At 43.5% G+C, this 22,501-nt stretch overlaps 1 protein-coding gene across 1 annotated transcript in view; it reads left to right on the top strand.

Annotated features, from left to right (window-relative positions):
• LOC131694260 (syntaxin-binding protein 5) overlaps positions 1-22,501 on the top strand; it is a 2,823,745-nt gene that overhangs the window by 1,007,487 nt on the left and 1,793,757 nt on the right. The window contains exons 8-9 of the mRNA XM_058982823.1: positions 16,929-17,089; positions 17,145-17,607. Of these exons, the coding sequence (XP_058838806.1) occupies positions 16,929-17,089; positions 17,145-17,607 (624 nt within the window). The remainder of the gene's footprint in view (positions 1-16,928; positions 17,090-17,144; positions 17,608-22,501) is intronic.

Here is a 22,501-nt window from a genome sequence, read left to right on the forward strand (position 1 = left end):
ACACATTTCAATATTATTTTGTTTTATATAATGAAACTAAAAAATACTTTACAGCTAACTTATACATATAAAAGAGGGTATAATATAAGATTCGTAAGATTTGGGGGATGGATCATTTTGTGTGTTCTTTTTATAGTAATTCACTTTATGATTTTTAGAAGGGAGATTGTAGGAGAAATTAATTATTAACTAAGCGGAACATTTTACAAGCTTATTAACTAGAAATAACTAGAGAGAGTTGTTAAAGATTAGGGGGAATTAATTACGGCTATTTTAAAGTAGTGGTACTGTTGTGCATTTCTTAACGAGATTAAATATTGATCAACTAAAACTAGAAGATAGGGGGGCACATAAATTTGAGAAGATATTCAAGGGGAGAAGGGGGTGAAGTCACACATCTGTGTATCAGAGACATGGGAGGGAGGGTGGACAAGGCTGAAGGGGGAGGGGGGAGATATAAACTTTCAGTTTCCGGCATCAGAAATTAACGGCCAGGATTACAGATTCGAACGGATTGATCAACTAAAACTAGAAGATAGGGGGACACATAAGTTTTGGGAAGATATTCAAGGGGAGAAGGGGTGAAGTCATACATCTGTGTATCAGAGACATGGGAGAGAGGGTGGACAAGGCTGAACGGGGGGGATATAAACTATCAGTTTCCGGCATCAGGAATCAACGGCCAGGATTACAGATTCGAACGGATGTATCAAGTATTGGGACGCCGGGCGGTTTTCCTCGAGCCGGCAGGAGTTCCTCCAGACGATTTCGTAGTACGGCTCCGATACGGATCGGGAACACACCGCGCTGCGCGTGTGATGTTATACTGTAGATCTCGTGTTGTTGGTTCATTCGACAGATGTTTCGTCTCGTCTTGGAGTCGTATCAAACCATCGTTGGGATACGGTAGGCGGAAGAGGGCACTTCTGGGAATGATAAGAGAAAAGATAGGGACATTTAAATTTGGATATTGATGGTTTTGAGGAACGTGTATATAAGGGACATGTAGAGAATATCGCGGCTTGCTAGTACATCTCGAACCGGGACATTGGGTGATCTTCCTCGGGCCCGAAGGGAATCGAATAGTTGAGATCTGGCAGAACAGTACTCGGCGCATGCCCAGACAATATGTTCGATTTCGTGATAACCGTTGCCACAAGCGCAGATACCGCTATCCACGAGCCCAATACGATGTGCGTCCAGCGTGTAGTGATTGGACATGAGCCGAGACATCACGCGAATGAAATCCCGACCCACATCCATCCCCCTGAACCAAGGTTTCGTCGATACCTTAGGGATTATCGAATGTAGCCACCTTCCCAGTTTACCATTGCTCCATGTTTGCCAACTTTCGAGGGTTCTGTGATGAGTAATACTGAAAAATTCGCTGAAGCTAATTGGTCTTTCATATATGTCACCTTGTAAAGCGCCCGCCTTAGCTAAAGAGTCCGCTTCTTCATTACCTGGAATGGAGCAATGCGAGGGAACCCAAACTAAGGTAATCTTGTACGATCTTTCAGACAAAGCACGCAGGCGCTCCCAGATTTTCCCCAGAAAATATGGAATGTGCTTTCTAGGTTTCATTGAACGGAGAGCCTCGATTGAGCTGAGGCTATCCGAGACAATAAAGTAATGATCGGTGGGCAAAGTATCAATGATCCCAAGGGTATACTGAATAGCAGCAAGCTCTGCGACGTAACTGAAGCAGGATCATTGAGTTTGAATGAGGCGGTGAGATTTTGATTGAATATACCGAAACCAGTGGAGCCGTCGAGGCTTGACCCGTCGGTGTAAAACATCTTGTTGCAGTCGACTTCTCGAAATTTACTATGAAAGATGCTTGGGATCACTTGCGGACGTATGTGATCCGGGATTCCACGAATCTCGCCTTTCATGGATGTGTCGAAGAATACAGTTGAATCAGAAGCATGAAAGAGATTGACACGGTTGGGATAGTATGAAGAAGGATTGATATTTTGTGCCATTTAATCGAAGTACAAGGACATAAATCGGGTTTGAGAATTGAGCTCGACAAGCCTTTCGAAATTTGCAATTACTAACGGGTTCAAGATATCGCATCGGATGAGCAATCGATATGAGAGATCCCAAAATCGATTTTTCAGCGGAAGGACGCCCGCCAGCACTTCTAAACTCATCGTATGTGTCGAGTGCATGCAACCCAAAGCAATACGCAAACAACAATATTGGATTCGCTCTAGTTTGATGAAATGTATGTTCGCAGCGGAGCGGAAACAGAAACTCCCGTACTCCATCACCGACAATATTGTTGTTTGGTACAGCCTGATCAGGTCTCCTGGGTGGGCACCCCACCATGTTCCGGTTATTGTACGGAGAAAGTGGATCCTTTGCTGGCACTTCTGTTTCAGTTACCTAATGTGACATCCCCAGGTTCCTTTAGAGTCGAACCAGACCCCGAGATATTTGAAAGTTGAAACCTGAGCAATAGTTTGACCCATTAATTGAAGCTGTAGCGCTTCCTTGAAAATACGACTAGTTCAGTTTTCTCCGTGGAGAACTCGATACCTAGCTGGAGGGCCCAAGCAGACAAATTGTCCAAGGTATCTTGCAATGGTCCTTGCAGATCGACGGCTTTGGGACCTGTAATAGAGACCACACCGTCATCTGCAACCTGCCTTAGCGTGCAGGAATTGACAAGACATTCGTCAATATCATTCACGTGAAAGTTATAGAGAAGGGGGCTTAGACATGAGCCCTGGGGAAGACCCATGTAGCTAATTCGTGATGTCGATAAATCACCATGCGAAAAATGCATATGTTTTTCAGACAGCAAGTTTAGCAAAAAGTTGTTTAGAGTCGGTGAAAGACCATGCTGGTGCAGCTTCTCAGAAAGAATTTTGATAGAAACTGAATCAAAAGCCCACTTTATATCTAGGAAAACTGATGCCATCTGCTCTTTGCTAGCATAAGCCATTTGAATTTCTGTTGAGAGCAACGCAAGACAATCGTTCGTCCCTTTGCCTTTGCGGAAACCAAATTGTGTATCTGACAGTAAGCCATTTGCTTCAACCCAATTATCGAGGCGAAACAAGATCATTTTCTCGAACAACTTTCGGATACAGGACAGCATCGCAATCGGTCGATACGAGTTGTGGTCGGAGGCTGGTTTTCCTGGTTTTTGAATGGCGATGACCTTCACTTGCCTCCAGTCATGAGGGACAATATTACCCTCAAGAAACTTATTAAATAAACTCAACAAGCGTCCCTTGGCAGAGTCTGGCAGATTCTTTAACAAGTTAAATTTGATTCTGTCTGGCCCTGGGGCTTTATTGTTACATGATAAGAGAGCAAGTGAGAACTCCACCATCGAAAACGGTGTTTCGTTCGCGTTATTGTGAGGGGACGCGGCGCGGTAGATTTTCTGTGCCGGGGCGGAATCCGGACAAACCTTCTTGGCAAAATCGAATATCCAACGGTTTGAATATTCCACGCTCTCATTAGTACTGTTTCGGTTTCGTAAGCGCCGGGCCGTACTCCAAAGAGTGCTCATCGATGTTTCTCTCGTTAGTCCGTCGACGAACCGGCGCCAGTAGCTACGTTTTTTGGCTTTTATCAAACTCTTCATGCGCGTTTCCGGCATCGCGTACTGTCGGTAGCTAGCTGGCAGCCCGTCGTCCCGGAAGGTCTTATACGCAGCGGCCTTTTCCGCGTGCACGTCTGAGCACTCTTTGTCCCACCATGGATTGGGAGGACGCCCGCGTGAGTTCGCGTCTGGTATGCGTTTAGTCTGAGGTTGAATCGCGGTATCGAGAATCAAGCCAGCCAGGAACCCGTACTCTTCCTCCGGAGGAAGCTCTTGAGTGCAGTAGGGTAGATCGATTATCGTCATGAAGGCAACCCCATGCCGTGCCGTGGGAGTTGAAGTCACCTAAAACTAGCCTCGGTGCGGAGAGGAGTTCCGCAATATCGCAAAGCCGTCGGTGGCTATCTGAGGCTCTAGGGGGGATGTAGGTGGAAGCAATGCAAAGGTCTTTGCCTTTAATTCTGGTTTGGCAAGCGACAACTTCAATGCCTGGTGTCGAGGGGAGGTCGATCCGATTGAAAGAATAGCACTTTTTGATCCCCAAAAGTACTCCTCCGAAAGAGTCTTCTCGATCCAAGCGAATAATATTAAAATCGTGGAAGTGTAGGGTTATTTCTGAAGTGAGCCATGTCTCGCATAGGGCAAATGCATCGCATTTCAAATTATTTAGTAAGATTTTAAACGAATCGATTTTCGGGATAATGCTTCTGCAATTCCACTGTAGAACAGTGATTAAATCCTTGACCTCGTTCGATGAATTAGCCATCGAAGGATACAATCGCTGAAAGAAGGGGCCATTTCGCAGTGAACTGCATCAAAAATGTTTTTACTGCGGGGAGAAAGCTTATCAAGATACTTTTAAGGGGGTCAGAAATGTTTAACGCTGTAAGAATACGGTCCACAATGTCAGAGAAATTTATTAAGCCAGCACTGTTTTCTTTCTCTGGCTGAGATATGGGAACACTTGGGGTTTTTGATGTTCCTGGAAGTGCTGGGAACTCCTTTTCTGAGCTCAGGTTACTGAGACCGGGAGCGACTTGCTTCGGTTTTGCACCAGTACTTCCTTGAGTAGTTATTTTAGGGGGACCATGAAGAGACACCTTCTGGCCTTTACGACGAAGCTTGGAAGAGGAAATGTTCTTCCTTTTTCTACTACTTCTAGGCACAGCAGAAGATGTTCCCTCCTGGGGTTCATCGCAGTCGCCTTCGTCAGTAGACAAGTTGGTATAGATGTTCGTAGAGACAGGTGGCGTAGCTATCTTAAGCATTTCTGCAAAAGATCGCTTAGAGCGTCCCTGAAGGGAACGCTTAAGATTTTCCTCGCGCTGTTTGTACGCGGGACATGAAGAGAGATCATGTGGGTTTCCCCCACAGTAGAGACACTTTTCGACATCTCTACCACAGAAATCATCCGCATGATTCCCACCGCATTTCCCACAGCGGGCTTATTGCGACAATGGGAGGCTGTGTGTCCCAATTGTTTGCAATTAGTACAGTTTATGACCCGCGGCACAAAGAGGCGAACAGGTAGACGAACCTTGTCAAAGAGGAGGTAATTGGGCAGGGCAGAGCCGGCGAAGGTCACCCGATAAGAGTCTGAGTTGACGTATATTTTCTTGACGTCAGCTGCGACTGATGCTGAATGCAAACGTTTGCATTCCAGTATCTTCATTGGCTTAAGTATGGGGTCTTTGAAACAGCCAGTCCCATATTTTAGCAGGTCCTCGCAATTCAGACTCGAATCGGAAACGATCCCACTGACTTCAACCCTCCTAGCTGGAATATACACCCTGTACTCCTTCGTAAAGGGCTCGTAGCCAGCAATATCGTTTGCATGAGTTGAACTGTTAACCACCACCCGAAGCTTATCAGGGCGAATTTCGATATTTCTGTCACGGCCGAATACCGATCCGCCAGAACTCGAGAAATCTGCAACAGATTCAAACAGTTTTTTTTGTTTGGTCCGAAAGAAGATCACAAATGGCCCGGTGGCCGAGCTCGGATATACCTTGAGCCGGGGAGCCGATTTTATTTCGACGTCCATCTCACCTTGAGATGAACCGCCGTCAGGGGAAGTCATTTTTGCACGGGCCCATTGCCCAGTGCACGTTATTAAGACAACCAAGAAGGGGAAACGAAAACTAATACTTAGCTTGTGTATGTAACGGTATCCAGACGGCTTACTAGAAGAACACTGCTTCACTTCACTGACCGGCTACCGGTACTCAGAAACAGAAACACAAAAGAAGGGAAAAAATACTGATACCTCAACTAGGCGTAGAGTGTGCAAATAACCTTGAACGTGGATTAACACTATTTGTCGCTATAGAGTGTACGGACCGATGACAAAAGACTTCTATCTCGACTGAGTGCTCGATAACGAATGTTTTTGATTCTAATGTTTAGTTTCCAAGATATGAATGTTTGAATGTGGAAAAATAGCGTTTTTTGCAGTTTTTTCAAATTGTCTGATGAATTGACGAAATAGATTAATACTTTATATATTTTTAGACAGTTTATACGAATACCTTTCGAACGAACTATAGATTGTTTAAATCGGACTTTTATCAAAGGAGATATTTAACATTAAATGCGAACCAAAGATTTTTATTATTTCCCATTGCCAGAAATATGACCAAAAACATGTAATCTATTATTAACGCCAAAACGGCTAATTTTAGGTCAATAGTATCTATGGAGAATTTAATGGAGGTAATATGCCCTTTCTTTTAGTATTATGCTTTTACTGATTAATCTCCCTACGAGTGAGATATTTTATAAATTTTCTTGGAAGTGATTTATTGAAATGATGCCTTCAGCAAATTTGTAGCTCTTACTGTTGCGAATAACTTTACTGAAGACATAAAATATCTATTAAAAATACTTGGCTTGTTGTGGCTTGTTGTTTGTGGATTACCCTTTGTCGATTATTTATTGTTCAATATATTAATAATCCATTTAAATAAGCCAAACATTATTTCGATAAAACGAGGCCAAGAGAAGGCTTTGGGGTTAACACCATACACCCCCCCCCACCCTAAAAAAAATTTAAGGGTTGTGTACAAGACACGACCACGATGACATTAAAAATGCAGCCAGTTTTATAAGCAATCAATATGATCCGTGGCCAAATTAAAACCCGTTAATGCCATAGACTGTTTCAGAACTACACACAGGCATGCTATTCTTCACTAGAGATAATTGTTGAATTTTTAAATTAAAATCGATAACTTATAGTGTGATAAATTCAAGTTTTAAAAAAGTTTTATTCAAATCCATGAAATGGGAACATCAATTAATGATGCTCACAAACAAAACCTTACATCTGTCTTTAAATACCTGCTATCAAATTAAATGTTTGCAAGCATGATATAAAATTAACTGGTGATAACTCATACTATTCGTAAACAAAGAAAGTTTAACATATGCATCTTTATATATTCGGTGGTATAATTAACATTAACTCTGAAATGTTCTATATTTGGAGTCCATTGGTGGAATCCTGAAAAGGACTATTTGTGGAATCCACAAACACGCGTGCTATGGAATGAAAAGTACTAAACTAACTAAGGGCTTTTGGTTTAACAAAAATCACATGCAGAATGGAACAATTAGTCAGCTGCAAAACAAGGTCTGCCTTCTCACGCTACTTACATCAGATAAATATTTCGAAATAAAAAGAAACAACCTTTCCCTTCAGAATCTAATATGAAATACTGATAGCTTGGAACGTGACATCGGCTTTTATCTCTTTCGCACTGATGATGGAAGGACTACCTTCACGAGAATAACGAAAAAATATTTGCGGACTTTTCACATCCTCCGATTTCTATAATATTGTAGACTTTTGGATTTGGTTTGATTTTCGCCAATTTCAGCATGACAATATACTTTTAAATAACTGTACATTTTTGTATTGTTTCGGAAGGATAATTTTAAACAAATCACAGATTGTTGTAAATTTCAGATTGTCAATGTACGCGCAAACAACAAGTAACGAATATAACGGCGGAATTAGGTTATCGTTGTCATCGTCAAGAATTTTTCAAACTTGTTCTTCATTGTTGGTTATAGCCCTGAAAAGGGCTTTTAATGTACAAAAATAACATGCGAAATGGAACCATCAGTCAGCCGCAATAACGGTTTGCCGTCTCTTCCACCCACGCGCTACTTACATCGGATAAATAATTAAAATTGTAAAGAAACAAACAACCTTCCCCTTCAACAGATAATTTGAAATACTGATAGTTTGAAACGTGACATCGGCTTTTATCACTTTCGCATTGTTGATGGAAGGACTGCCTTCATGCAGAATAACGAACAAAAATTTGCGGATTCTTTTTGGTACGGCTTTCGCTAGTTGGCAGTTGGCAATTTTCTGAAACATTGCAGAATTTTGGATTATGTTTCCGAAAGATTATTTTTAATAAATCACAGGTTTTCACCAATTTCAGCCTCGAAAGTATTTTAAGTAGCTGCCCATTTTTGTATTGTTTCGGAAGGATAAATTTAAACAAATAACAGATTGTTGCAAATTTCCGATTGCTTGCGCGTGTGCAAGCAACAAATAACGAATATAAACTGCGCAATTGGATTATCGCTGTCAATGATTGGAAATATTCAAATTTGTTCTTCATTGTTTGTTATAGCCCTTAAAAGGGCTTTTAATTTATCAATAACATGCAGAATGGAAGAGTCGGCTTCAACTGAGGTTTGGCAACTCTTCCAGCCGCGCGCTTTTTACATCGGATCACCCCGAGCGGTAGCAGTGATCAAATGCAGCACTCTACGCAGCGCATTGTCAACACGCATGATTGCTACTTCTATTCTTTACGGCCCGACGATCGACGGGAGAATGAAGTCGCTCGAGAAATGATATTCTTTAAATAGTCGAGGATGACGTCATTCATAGAAGCGTAGTGTGCTGGGTGCTCAAATCTGCCGTACGAGACGCTATAGATACGATGTTATTTGGGTTGCAAAAGAGCAACAACTGATTCAAACAGGCACACGGCACATTTATTTATAACTTTTCGTGTTCGTTTGAATCACTAAGCTGCTCCCTTTCGACGGCGCTGCCGGGGATAGATTGACTGATGTATGAGAGTTTTCACGTTTTCGAGATCTGTTCATTTTTGCTTGTTTTTCAATAGTGTACTATTGAAATACAAAAACACTATAGCAATAAAACATAATTTCAGTTAATTCCGAATTGTTTAGTGATAACCAGACGGAAATCCGTTCATAAATAAGAAAGTTATTAGCGTTCAAAATAGTGACGCAAAAACGTAACATCGTTTGATTTTAGATTTTAGAATGACACCCTGCCCCAGATAGTGCAGTAAGACATTTTCAATGTCAAAAATTGGATTGAAGTTAAAAATTTATTGATTTAATTCAATATTACAATAAGAATTATCTGATCCGTACATAGATAACCTTTCATGAGCGAACGATCTACCACGGACCAGGTGTTCGCTCTTCGTCAAGTACTGCAGAAATGCCGCGAGTACAATGTGCCCACACATCATTTGTTCATCGACTTCAAAGCCGCATACGACACTATCGATCGAGATCAGCTATGGCAGATTATGCACGAGTGCGGATTCCCGGACAAACTGACGCGATTAGTGAAGGCGACGATGGATCTGGTGATGTGCGTAGTACGTGTCTCAGGGACGCTCTCGAGTCCCTTCGAATCACACAGAGGGTTACGGCAAGGTGATGGTCTCTCGTGTCTGTTATTCAACATCGCGCTGGAAGGTGTAATAAGAAGAGCAGGGATTGACACGAGTGGTACGATTTTCACAAAGTCCGTTCAGCTACTTGGCTTCGCCGATGACGTTGATATTATTGCACAAAACTTTGAGAAGATGGAGGAAGCCTACATCAGACTGAAAAGAGAAGCCAAGCGCGTCGGACTTGCCATCAACACGTCGAAGACAAAGTACATGATAGGAAGAGGATCACGAGAAGAGAATGAGAACCGCCCGCTTCGAGTTTGCATCGGTGGCGACGAAATCGAGGTGGTCGAAGAGTTCGTGTACTTGGGCTCACTGGTGACCGCCGACAATGATACCAGCAGAGAGATTCGTAGACGCATCGTGGCAGGAAATCGTGCTTACTTTGGCCTCCGCAAGACACTTCGGTCGAACAGAGTTCGCCGTCGTACGAAGTTGACCATCTACAAGACGCTGATTAGACCGGTAGTTCTCTACGGGCACGGGACCTGGACCATGCTCGTGGAGGACCAACGCGCACTTGGTGTCTTCGAACGGAAAGTGCTGCGTACCATCTACGGTGGAGTGTAGATGGAAGACGGCACATGGAGACGGCGAATGAACCATGAGTTGCACCAGCTGTTGGGGGAACCGCCCATCTGTCATACCGCGAAAATCGGACGACTACGGTGGGCTGGGCACGTAGCCAGAATGTCGGACAATAGCCCGGTGAAAACGGTTCTCAATTGCAATCCGACCGGTACAAGAAGACGTGGCGCGCAGCGAGCACGATGGATCGACCAGGTGGAAGACGATTTGCGGACACTTCGCAGACTGCGCGGCTGGCGACGCGCGGCCATGGACCGAGTGGAATGGAGGAATCATTTGTATACGGCACAGGCCACTTCGGCCTTAATCTGTTAATAAATAAAAAACATAGATAACCTGTTATTGTAAACATCATGAGGACTTTTGATAAATTGTCGGAATGGGGTCCTGATATCTATTGGTCTTGATTTCACAGTTGTCTAATAGCATCAATATCAAACACCTGCCTGAAAACATTCCAATAGAACATTCCAGATTTCTGAAATCAATCATAATCTACAGATTTCCTTTCATATTGAGCTCGTTTTTGAAGATATGTACTGTAATAAGGGTCTTTATTTAATGGTAAGCGAAGTTAAAATTGATATAATGTCTATGAAACAGAACTGCTCACCAAAAAATTGCAGAACTTTCAACATTTGCTAAAATGTTTTTGCCTTTGTCACTCTAAAAATCGTGAATGTAATCCCGGCCCGGAGGGCCGAGTGTCATATGCCATTCGACTCAGTTCGTCGAGATCGGAAAATATCTATGTATGTATGTGTGTACGCGGAAAAATGTCACCTCTGTTTCTCAGAGATGCCTGGACCGATTTGCGTAAACTTTGTGTCAAATGTACAACCTTCCCATCTACTAATGAAATTTTTATTTATTGGACTTCTGGTTCCGGAGTTACGGGTTGAAGAGTGCGGCCACACAGCAAATTCCCATATAAACTGAAATGAAAAATTCTCAAAGGGGGGAGTAAGGGAAATTTTCAAAATCTAATTTGTATTTTTGATGCCAAATGACTTTAAAATGCATGAAACATTGAGATTTGATGTAACCTAAAAAATAATTTTTGACAAAAATTGACTTTTTCGGACTTTGGCACATTTTTATCTTTCTCATATAGAAAGGTTATGCAATCACTCTAAAAATCGTCAATCATACCGGCCCGGAGGGAGTATGCAGTGAGGGGTTGCTACTTTAAAATTAAAACTAGTTTAAAAATTCTTAACAAGTTGAAAATTTTCGGCAGGGCCCGGACCTCCCGGATCTTCCTCCGTGATCCGCCGCTGGTTTCAAGCGATGTAATATTAATTTCCACCATTGTATTGAACATAACCAGCCATGGTATCGTAGTCTGGACAAATGAGAAAGGCACAATTGCACCACTAGGTGGATTAAAACAGGTTTTTGGCCCAGTATTTGCTTCTGCTCTTGCCGTTTACGCACCTTCGTCTGCTGGGGGTTGTCGATCTTCTCCTTGCGTATCAATTCGTGAGCCGTATACAGTAGGGTGCTTTTGTGTTTTGCTCGTAAGGCGGGCTGCCACCGATGCACTCCTTATCGTCGCTGCAGGCTTGCTATGGTCAGAAATCGGTTGTGAGGTGCTCCGCATTGGGTCACCCACAGGAGCTTTTACAGACCATGTTGGCCTAGAACTTCCACGTTCGGCGACGGCCGGGGCGCCACCAACTCGCTTGCCAATGCTTTGTCCATTTTTTTTTGTGCCAACGGATAGTCACAGGTTGTGTGCTGTTCGACGTTCTAGTGGCCTTTTTTGGTCCAGTATTTTCTTCTGCTCTTGCCGTTTGCGCACCTTCGTCTGCAGGAGGTTTTTGTTCTTGTCCTTGCGTATCAGTTCGTGAGCCGCATACAGTAGGGTGCTTTTGTATTGGGTCACCCACAGGAGCTTTTACAGACCGTGCATGCCTAGAACTTCCACGTTCGACGAAGGCAGCCCCCCCCCCCTTCAGCTGGCGCGTTCTAGCCTTTCCGAATACATAGTTCAGCTGGTTGTGTTGGGAGGTTATCAGTTTCACTGAAGCCTCATCTACCACCAACAGGAGCTCTACCATCTTGAGGACCGCAGTTCTCTTCACGGTTTTCCAGCGCTCTGTGCAAAAATTGTCGTTCTGATTCTGCACCAGGCGGAGGATGTTCCCATCGGACCTGTCGATGCTGTTGGGGAAATACGCGATATAAAGCGCTTGTTTTGGAATCTACTACGCTTCAACAGCTTCCAATGAAGCGCCTTCCCAGAGCTTGATTGCATCTGTGGCATCCTTCAGCCACTTAGCTGTATCTTAGTCTACACAGGCGATTTCGAGACACCCTTGTTTGTAGGTGCACTTCCTAAACATGGGTCTCGTATTGCTTGAGCTCTGCTCCATGACGATATCGATCAGCGCGCATCGAGTAGCATTCAGTTGTTCATGGCTGAGGGTATTTGCAGGGTACCCAACCGGAATGATTGCTATCGACTACGACTTGGCCATTTCGTTGAAAGTTGGGCACTGCTCAGTTTTTAGTGTCTGTCTAGGATCCTGACTCCTGATCTTCTTCGGTTGCGGTTCCTTCCTGCACCGACTGTTGTTCGGCGACTCCGTGTCCGTCGAACGCTGTCGCTTAGATGGTGTCTTCCCTATTGGGATTTTTGCCAATTCTAGCGCTTCAGTGTGTTTGTGGCCGTTTCTCAGCAGCCACCCTTAGCGTTTCTTCGCCGCTCCGCTTAAGTGATGAGTTCTTCCTGCTCCTCTTGTTTTGTTCTCGGAGCCCTTCAACTCACCGGTTGCTCCGCCGGCCTGGTCTGTGTCCTCCTTGGGCACTTTCCTATCCTTGTCTCTATCTGGAGAGTTGAGAATAGACGAAGTGCAGGACACAACATCCTCCAACGAACCACTATTCAGCAGCTCTCCAAGTTTGCTTTCCACGCTATCCTTCTCCACTTCCACCTCCATCGCCGCAGTCTCCTCCAAACTCATGTTCTTATTTGATGCTACAGCAGAAGGCTGATAGCAACCAGCCGACGCCGGTCTAACGATTACATATCCTCGATAGACTCACGTGGAGGCATGGGATAGGAATCTTGTGAGTACTATGTTATCTCACCATTTGACGATACAGCTGTTATTAGTCGCCTCCTACGACATGGGGAACAGAAGCCCAGTGGGTCAATTCTTCGCTGAAATATTACGATAGATTTCTGCCACCCCCGGATGCCACAAGACACTGTCTGGGTTCCTCTCTCTTCCATCCACCATCTTGACGTATGCCTGCTGTTCTTGTCTTGCGACTCGAACAGCTTTGCGGAGCACTAGCAGGTTCTGTTTCAGATCCTGGCGGATGTTTTGCTTCGCATTTGCGAACTCGATGATGCTATCGATTTGCTCCACAACTTTAAGCATCGCGGGTAGTGACCCTTCCAGCGCGTTGGTAGGGCTATATCCTAACACCGCTAGAGAGTCACTGGTGCTGTCGGATGCAGCCCCCTTCGCTCCACTACCCCAATGGGGGGAGACCTCGCCAAACCACTTTTGGCAAAGGGATTCGGCATCTCCGTTTTTTGGTTTTTGTTTTTGTTCACTTCACTCATTTTGTTCCCACGAGTTGCGCGAGACAGAAAGGTCCGCCACGCCAGAACTCCGCAGTAACGTGGTAAGGGACGCTTATTGTTGGGGTTGCCCAGGTACCCCGAAGGCTCCGTTAACGATCGAACGTCTTTTTCACTCCCTCGACCACTCATCCCTCGGCACGGGTCGCTACACGCCTTGGACTTGGGGTTATGACCTTTGTTGCTGTATGTTATGACCACGGCATAGATCATCACAACCATCCTCCTTTACCAGGGCTTTGGACCTGTAGCTCTGGTTCTCAATAGTTCCAAGTTCGTAGGTTATTACGGTCGTGCTACTATTGAGATCCGTCATTCGCTAGCGGAGTTAAAGTTGACCACTTTTCTGCACCGAGTAGTAGTCATGATCTGAGAAACCGCACAGGTACCGGAGGAGTGGAAAGGAGGGGTGATCTGCCCTATTCACAAGAAAGGCGACCATTTGGAGTGTGAGAAATTCCGAGCGATCACCATTTTGAATGCCGCCTACAAAGTGCTATCCCAGATCATCTTCCGTCGTTTATCATCTAAAGTAAATGAGTTCGTGGGAGGTTATCAAACCGGCTTCATCGATGGCCGGTCGACAACGGACCAGATCTTCACCGTACGGCAAATCCTCCAGAAATACCGTGAGTACCAGGTCTCAACGCATCACCTGTTCATCGACTTCAAGGCGGCATACGACAGTATCGAGCGCGTAGAGCTATGGAAAATCATGGACAAAAACAGCTTACCCTGGAATTTGACTCGACTGATCAAAGCAACGATGGACGGTGTACAAAACAGCATATGGATTTCGGGTGAACTTCCCAGTTCGACGGGCACTGAGACAAGGTGATGGACTCTCGTACCTACTATTTAACATCGCTCTGGAAGGTGATGCGACGAGCCAAGCTCAACGGCCGGGGCACGATCTTCACGAAATCCGGCCAATTTGTATGCTTCGCGGACGACATGGACATTATCGCCCGAACATTTGGAACGGTGGCAGACCTGTACACCCGCCTGAAACGCGAAGCAGAGAAGGTCGGACTGGTGGTAAATGCGTCCAAAACAAAGTATATGCTGGTAGGCGGAACCGAAAACGACAGGATCCGGCCAGGAAACAACGTTACGATCGACGGGAATACCTTCGAGGTAGTGGAAGATTTTGTCTACCTAGGATCCTTATTAACGGCTGACAATAACGTGAGTTATGAAATCCGAAGACGCATCATCAGTGGAATCAGGGCATACTATGGGGCCCAGAAGAAACTGCGATCAAGAAAGATTCACCCCCGCGCCAAATGCACCATGTACAGAACGATTATATGACCAGTGGTTCTCTACGGGCACGAGGCTTTAACCATGCTCGAGGAGGACCTGCAAGCGCTAGGACTTTTCGAGCGACGGGTGCTAAGGACGACCTTCGGCGGTGTGCAGAAGAACGGTTTGTGGCGGCGAAGGAAGAACCACGAGCTCGCTGCACTCTGTGGCGAATCCAGAATCCAAACGGTGGCCAAAGCTGGAAGGATACGATGGGCAGGGCATGTTGCAAGAACGCCGGACAACAATTCTGCAAACATGGTGTTCGCTAATGATCCGGTTGGTACAAGAAGGCGGGGAGCGCAGAGAGCACGATGGGCGGACCAGGCGGAACTTAATTTGGCGAGTGTTGGGCGTAACCGACGTTGGAGAGCTGCAGCTACAAATCGAGTATTGTGGAGACAAATTGTTGATTCAGTGTTATCATGAAATTGAACTAAACAAATGAATGAATCAATGTTGTTAACTTCATGGTGGAGTAGGGAAGGGATATAAGTAGTGGGAGGGGGAGAATGCGTCGAGAATCATCTAACTTCTTTTAGTATACGAGGTTGATGAAGGAAATGCAGGTGGGAGGTTGGTCTGAGAGGGTGGGTAGTGAGAGAGGAGGGGGATTGGGAGGTCGGAGGTGGAGGGGTAGATGGAGGGTTCAACACCGAACTTCAATTATACATTCCATTTGAGACTAGGTTAGTTAAAATTAGTTCCGTCATCACCGAAGTAGCTTTAGATCTGGAATATACCCGGAACCCGACACATCCGGAATGATCGATAGTGGACAATATATTCCAATAATCTTTAATTCGCCATCAGTGATCTAGGCCAGCAAATCGAAGTTATTCGATATTCTTTTCAATAGATTTTAAACCTATGATGTATTACGATTGTACCGGGCTATATGAGAAATTCCTATGTGACTGCAAATAACCAACCTGCAACACCGGAACCAAAAGTCAGAACAGAATGAAATTCAATTGCAATCAATGGGAGTATTATAGCTATCATTCGAAATCAAGTTTTTGAAAATCGGTTAAGAGTTTGCTGGAAAATGGGTGTGACATTAGCTCGAGAACTTGGCGAGTTTCCAGGGGGCATCGAGATCCGTCATAGGTGACCAATGTGGTCAAAAATACTTTGATTGGTCATTAGTGATCAAGACCCGCCAATCAAAGTAATGCTGATCGTATTTGGATATGTATTACATCATTCGGACATTATAGGGTTACCAATTTGCTGTGTGACCACACTCTTCAACCCGTAACTCCGGAGCCAGAAATCCGATCAACTAAAAATTCAATAGTCTTATGGGAGCGTTATACCGTTCATTTGAAACTAAGTTTATGCAAATAGGTTCAGCCATCTCTGAGACAATTGAGTAACATTATTTGAAACACACGCGTACATATACACTCACAGATATTTTGCGATATCGACAAACTGAATCGAATGGGATGTGACACTCGGCCCTCGGTCGGAAAATTGATTTTTGGAGTGATTGCATAGCCTTTCTTTATACGAGAAAGGCAAAAAGGTGTTGCGTCTTATACCTACCAGTGATTACTACGATCTTTCCCTCGTACCATGGTTTCGCTTTCCAATGCAATAATATTTTATTTATTTATTTATTTATATTTATTGATTTCTTGTAGAGTAAAGTACATCCTGTTTAATTTCTACAATTGGATTTATCGTTGGAAAATCAAACTCATAAATTATCTTACATTAACTAAGTTTCTACTGTATTACTATTTTGCTAGTTTCATCTGTTAAGCTATGTTATACAACCTTCTCGAATATTATTGAGAGAAGATTCTCTTTTAACAAAGCTAGGGAGTTGGTTCCAACAACTTATATTGTAAATGATATATCTCTATGTATACAGTATGTATAGAAATTGGTTCTGCTATTTTGTTTATTGGAAGACTTTCCGCTGCCATTTCTAACTGTTGGACTTTGATCGCTCATAATAAACATTTTTCAATTTTGATAATGCTTTTCCGTTTAGAATCGTCGTATTTTGGTTCAGAAGGAAGAAAAAGATAGATGGATGTCTAGTTACACCTAGACAACGATGCCTTTGAACATAAATAAGATAACAAATAAAATAACTTATTATTATTATTTCATTTTACAGAGAACAATTCACGATTTTTTCTGGTGGTCTTCCAACCGAAAAGTGTTGCAATAAGTCGCATTGCATAACGGTGTTAGTTCAAAGTAAATCTACTACAGTATTGGAAATGGAGCATCCTGTTGTAGATTTTATCACTGTTTGCGATAGTCCTTGGGGGAGCGGTACGTATTTTAAAATCTAGTTTGTTTAATTTGTTATATTTCCTTAATTTTACAGATTTACAGGAACCGAATGCAGTAGCAGTTCTATTGCAGAATGATTTAGTGTTGATAGATTTGTTGACATCTGGATATCCGACTTTTGAATCGCCTTATTCCATGGATATCCATGAATCCCCAGTTACATGTTGCACTTATTTAGCCGATTGTCCAACTGATTTAGTTCCAGCCTTCTATTCTGTAGGGAGAAATACGTCAGCTCGTCGATCCGGATACTCTGAAAGGGAATGGCCGATCAGCGGAGGAGAATGGCAACCAACTTCATGTAGTTACTCCGAAATTGTCATGACTGGACACTTAGACGGATCAATAAAGTTTTGGGATTCAAGTGCTGGTACACTACAAGTGCTTTATAAGCTGAAATCATCTAAAGTATTCGAAAAGGTTAAACTGAAATCAACGGACGTCGTTGAAGATGATCCATTATCTATTACGGCTATCGCGCTTTGTGCTGAATCAAGGTGAGTTTTCATGAAACAGTGAATTTAATCGTAAGCAGTGCTAGGTATTGCATTCTAATGACAGGCAACCAACCCTAGTAACATAATAACAATTGAGGTTTTACGAAGACCTTTTTAAAACTTAGAATGCACTTGTGCTATAAAACTAGAATTTTTACTTGGGATGCGAAATCGTAGAATAATTATTTCAGTGTGTCAGTTAATATAACACAGAAACTAATTTACCTTTGTTTGTAAATCGACTTCGGTTCTCATGGTAAAGAGGGACAAGTATGTCTATGTCGTGAGATATGTTGGTAGACTTGAGCGATTCGTAGTAACGCTGCCTAAGCTCGACTCCTGCCAACAGAAAATAAAAGACTAGTTCGTAGGATTTTAAGCCTCTTTCTAATGACCCTGCCACTTCTAGTTCTCCGATCTGTATATTTCACGCCGTTGCTCTAACTTGAGTACAAAGGCTCTAAATTTTCATAGCTTTCCCTACTCAGTAATCTCTAGCAAATTGAATGTCGCTCGTGTCGGCCTGAGTGAAACAAAAAAAACCAAACCGGTGCCAATCATTCGTTTTTAATGAATCGACTTACTTCTGACTTTATTGGACTAGTACGAGTTTCCAGTTTTGATTTGTGTGTGCCTGTTTTTTTTGAGAGCAGTAAAATTTTTTTTAAGAAAACCCTGAGAGTAGCACGAGTTTCTAATTTTGATTTGTGTGTGTGTTTTTTTAGAGTAGTTAAAAAAATTCAAGAAAACCCTGAGACAGGTAAAATGTACAAAAACCCTACTGTCTCAGGGAACGGGTTTGGGCTGCCATCACCCGATCACGCTAAAAAACCACTGCTCTTGCCCAGAACCTGGTTCCTCCCCGGCACTACCTTACGGCATTACTTCGGGGAGCGGTTTTTATGTGCATAGCACTCACTCTTATTCAATTACTTACTAGTTCGTTTTCTCCGCAGGGTTACAGCGCCACTCCTCGACACACCACCACTTCTCCACCATCTACACAGACTAGCAATTTCTGCATGGCAGTCGGAAAGCTGGCTGTGAGTCGAGCCTTAGTGCTCCTCCCCTGCGAAGACAATCTGGGCGGCTAACTTCAGATTGTCTAATTCACCCTTGGACTCCCTTATACCATTCAGCACCACGACTCGGCTTCCTTGTGCCAGTTAGCACCGCAACTCCCTTCTCGTACAATTCAGCGCCATTTTTTTTTTGATTATAGAGGTTTTAACCTTAGGGTCATTCGCCTCTTTGTCGAGTTAGAGAAATCTCTTTAGAAAAATCTCTAACCCTATGTGCGGGGTTGGGTTGGGACTTGAACCCAGGTGATCTGCGTATTCAGCGCCATTTACTCGTTGAGCTTCCGACTTGTTCGCGAACTACTCGGTCTAGTCCCCGACGGTGGAATTAGCCTACTCCGACGGAGAGTTCTCAGGCGAGAGAAGTTCTCCCGAAGCTGAGCCACCCAGCCATGTGTCGATTCCGGCGGAGCAGGGCGTCCGGTTCGCTGGTGCCCCGACGACCCACGACTGGTGGTGTCTCTTCGCGTTCTACTCAGTCTAGTCCCCGGCGGTGAATCTAGCTTACGCCGACGAAAAGTTCCCCGGCGAATGAAGTTCTCCCGATACCGATTCTTCTTTGGTTATAGCACCACAATTTCTTGAGCCCTTTGGCTCCCTCTCGTTCCATTTCGTTCTACTTTCTCGATGAGTCATTCAGCCCCACTTGTTCGCGAACTACTCGGTCTAGTCCCCAACAATGGATCTAGCTTGTTCTCATGAAACCGATCGGTAGATTTCTCCTGATACCGATGTCCGTTTCTGTGTGCCATTCAGCTCTCCGCGTCGTCTCGATCTACTCGATCTAGTTCCCGGTGGTGGATCTAGCCAACGCAACGGGCCATCCAGTAGATGCTGAAGTCCGGCGATTCCGGGTGAAGCATATCTTCCGATTCACCAGCGCCCCAACGACCCACTGCTAGCTGTGCGACGCGGTCTATTCGGTCTCCCCGGCGATGGATCTAGCCTACTGTGTGTGTGAAAAACTGGTGCGAATACTACCCACTACTACTGTATTTTCGCATTCACTGCAATGCTGGCTGACGGGAGGGGGTCTACAGGGTAACTCCACTCCCCCACCAAATAAAAAATTTAAAATGATCACAAACTTAAAGACCGATTTAATTCACCTAGCAGTGAGATGAGGCATTTCTGACACATATCACTTTTGGATCATTCATTAATTTTCCGAACTCATGCGAAGAAGGCACCCTACTGGAGGTGGGATGAAATAAACTGAATAAATTAAAGAAAATCAATAAAATGAACGAAATAAAAAATAAAGCAAAAATTGAAATAAATGGTGTTCAAATTCATAAAATGAGTAGAACGATTAATGTATCAGGAATCAGAATATGTTGGCTTAAATGGCACGTTCCCCGTATGTAGTCGAGGATTTGTGCCTTGCCGTGTGGTTTCATCATTTCCTGAGCAGAAGCAAAGGACAGGGAAGTGTGGGGAAGTCGGATTGGACGGGTGGGAAAAATAACAGCACAGAAACAAAAATAAACAACAGGTAAGTTAAATTCACAAGTAGTTCAACTTACCTGCGAGTAAGCCTAAAGCTCTTTACCACATTGGATAAAAAACTTTAGTATATCTCTGAGTTTCAGTCGTCTAAACATGGTTTCGTCTATATAAGGACGGCCGAAAACTCGAAATCGCGATTACGCTACCACTAGACAGTTGCATATCAGATGATATGAGGTGCTGTAGTCGAATTCACAAAGATCACATGAAAAAGACTCAGCGCGCTGAATAGTTGCCCTGTGATAATTGAGTTTGCAGTGGCCGGTTAAAGCCCTGGTCAGCATGCCGCAGTGGAGCTTCGAAAAATGTAGGAGGTTTTCGAAATCACTGGGCACGGTTGTTTTAGAAACGCCTTTGTTTGGCGACGCGTTTGTAGATTTCTCCAATAATTGCGGTGCTCGGACGAAGCCCAGGATCGTATTTTTTCCCTTATCCAACTTGTCGAAATTGGCAGCGCGGGCTCAAGACCAACGAAGTCATTCGCTGAACCTGCCCTGGCCAATTCGTTAGCTCATTAATTTCCAGTAACCAGTTTGTCTTCACATCTCGCCCTGAGTAGAAGCTAAAAATCGTCCCGCACAAGTGAAACAGTCAATTCTACCTACAAGCCGTTCGGTGCCTATCGCACTGTAGTAGGCAAACGCTAACTTGTAATAATAGTAGGCCAAACTAGGATACTGTAAAATAAATTCGTCATTTGTATCCAACAACTCAACTTGGACATACCCATTATTTGGGACTACTACATTGGCGACGAGGAACAAACCGCAATTTCTAGTTCATGTCCATTTTGATGCTCTTGAAGATTTTTCCGTAAGAACGCGATACTTGGAAAAAGGCAAAGGATTTTGAAGGCACAACTTGAGAATTTTCCAGCGAAACGAACAAACACTTCTGTTGGCGAAAATGTCCATGGTAGCTATATTCTTTTGTTTAGATTGCTTAGATACCACTGCTTTGGTTTTTCACTAGTGATCATTGTTGGTTGCTAAGTTTATTTATGTATTTTCCACCTGAAAACTCAGATGCATGGAACATTAGATTCCGGATCATTTAGGGATGCCAACGATCACGAGGAAATGTTTAAAGCATTAATATGTTTCGGTGGATTGGACGTAAGGAAAATCGTGAGTAATGTGGAAGTACCCAAGAACATTTTGGATAATCTTTATCGAGCGGCGATGGAAATTTTGGACAATTATTATTCTCCCAAAATGTCGCTACGATACAAGAGATACAAATTTCGTCAGATCATGTTTAACCCCAAAGAAAGGTTGGATCAATTTGTTTTACGTTTGAAAACCCAGGCCACTGCCTTTTGATGAACAAATTGATGAAATGATCATAGATCGAATTGGTTTTGCTACGCAACATTATGATAAGTTGAGAGCTAAATACTTGGAGGGTGATGTTTCTCTTGACGAAATGTTGAATTTAGGACGCACGTATGAGTCTGTACAAAAGCAGGTACAGGAGCTGCGTTCGAAGCATTGTGAGCCTTCGGATGCAATGGATTTGCAAGATTTGAACACGTTTTCTAAATCCAGAAAAATGTCAGTGGATAAAAAAGGTACTTGTACAAGGTGCTCTGGAAAACATCGCATTAGTGATCAACAATGTCCTGCCCGTGACTCCAGGTGCAACAACTGTGGTAAAACAGGGTATTTTGCACGATGCTGTTGGAAACCGTGTAAATCCTTCCAACCCTATGTTCGACGAGATAGTCGGAAAAATGGTGCTGGACGTTCGGAACATGCAGTGATTTGGAAGCAGAATTTTGTTAGGGAGATAAACGATACTACAGATATGGTAGAAATCCGTGAGCTATTTCATCTGAACGGGAAAAACACAGTAGCAGCCGCTGTTGGAGGTGTAGACGCTCAATTTATTATTGATATGGGTGCTGACGTCGACGTCCTTAGTACAGCGGATTGAAAATTCTGAAGAAAGTTGGATTTAAGGTATTCGACGTACGAAAGGGTAGCAAGAAAATTTTCCGAGGTTATGGATCAAATCGTTCTCTTACGGTTCTTGGTGAAGTGGACGCAGAATACGCTATTGAAAACCAAATTTACCGCACGACGTTCTTTGTCATCGAGAATGGAAAGAGTTCATTTTTCTCCGGGGATACCGCAGAAAAGTTAGGTGTATTAAAGTTTCTTAATACAGCAAACATCACAAGTGAAGCAATGTCCTGTATTAAAGGTAATTAAAATAAAATAGTATTACATATTTGAAGCAAATGTTTGTTAATAGTAATAGTTTTAAATAGATATGACAGCATCTATCAAAATAGATAAATCGGT

Source organism: Topomyia yanbarensis, chromosome 1 (genome assembly GCF_030247195.1).
Source record: "Topomyia yanbarensis strain Yona2022 chromosome 1, ASM3024719v1, whole genome shotgun sequence".
Lineage (NCBI taxonomy): Eukaryota > Metazoa > Arthropoda > Insecta > Diptera > Culicidae > Topomyia > Topomyia yanbarensis.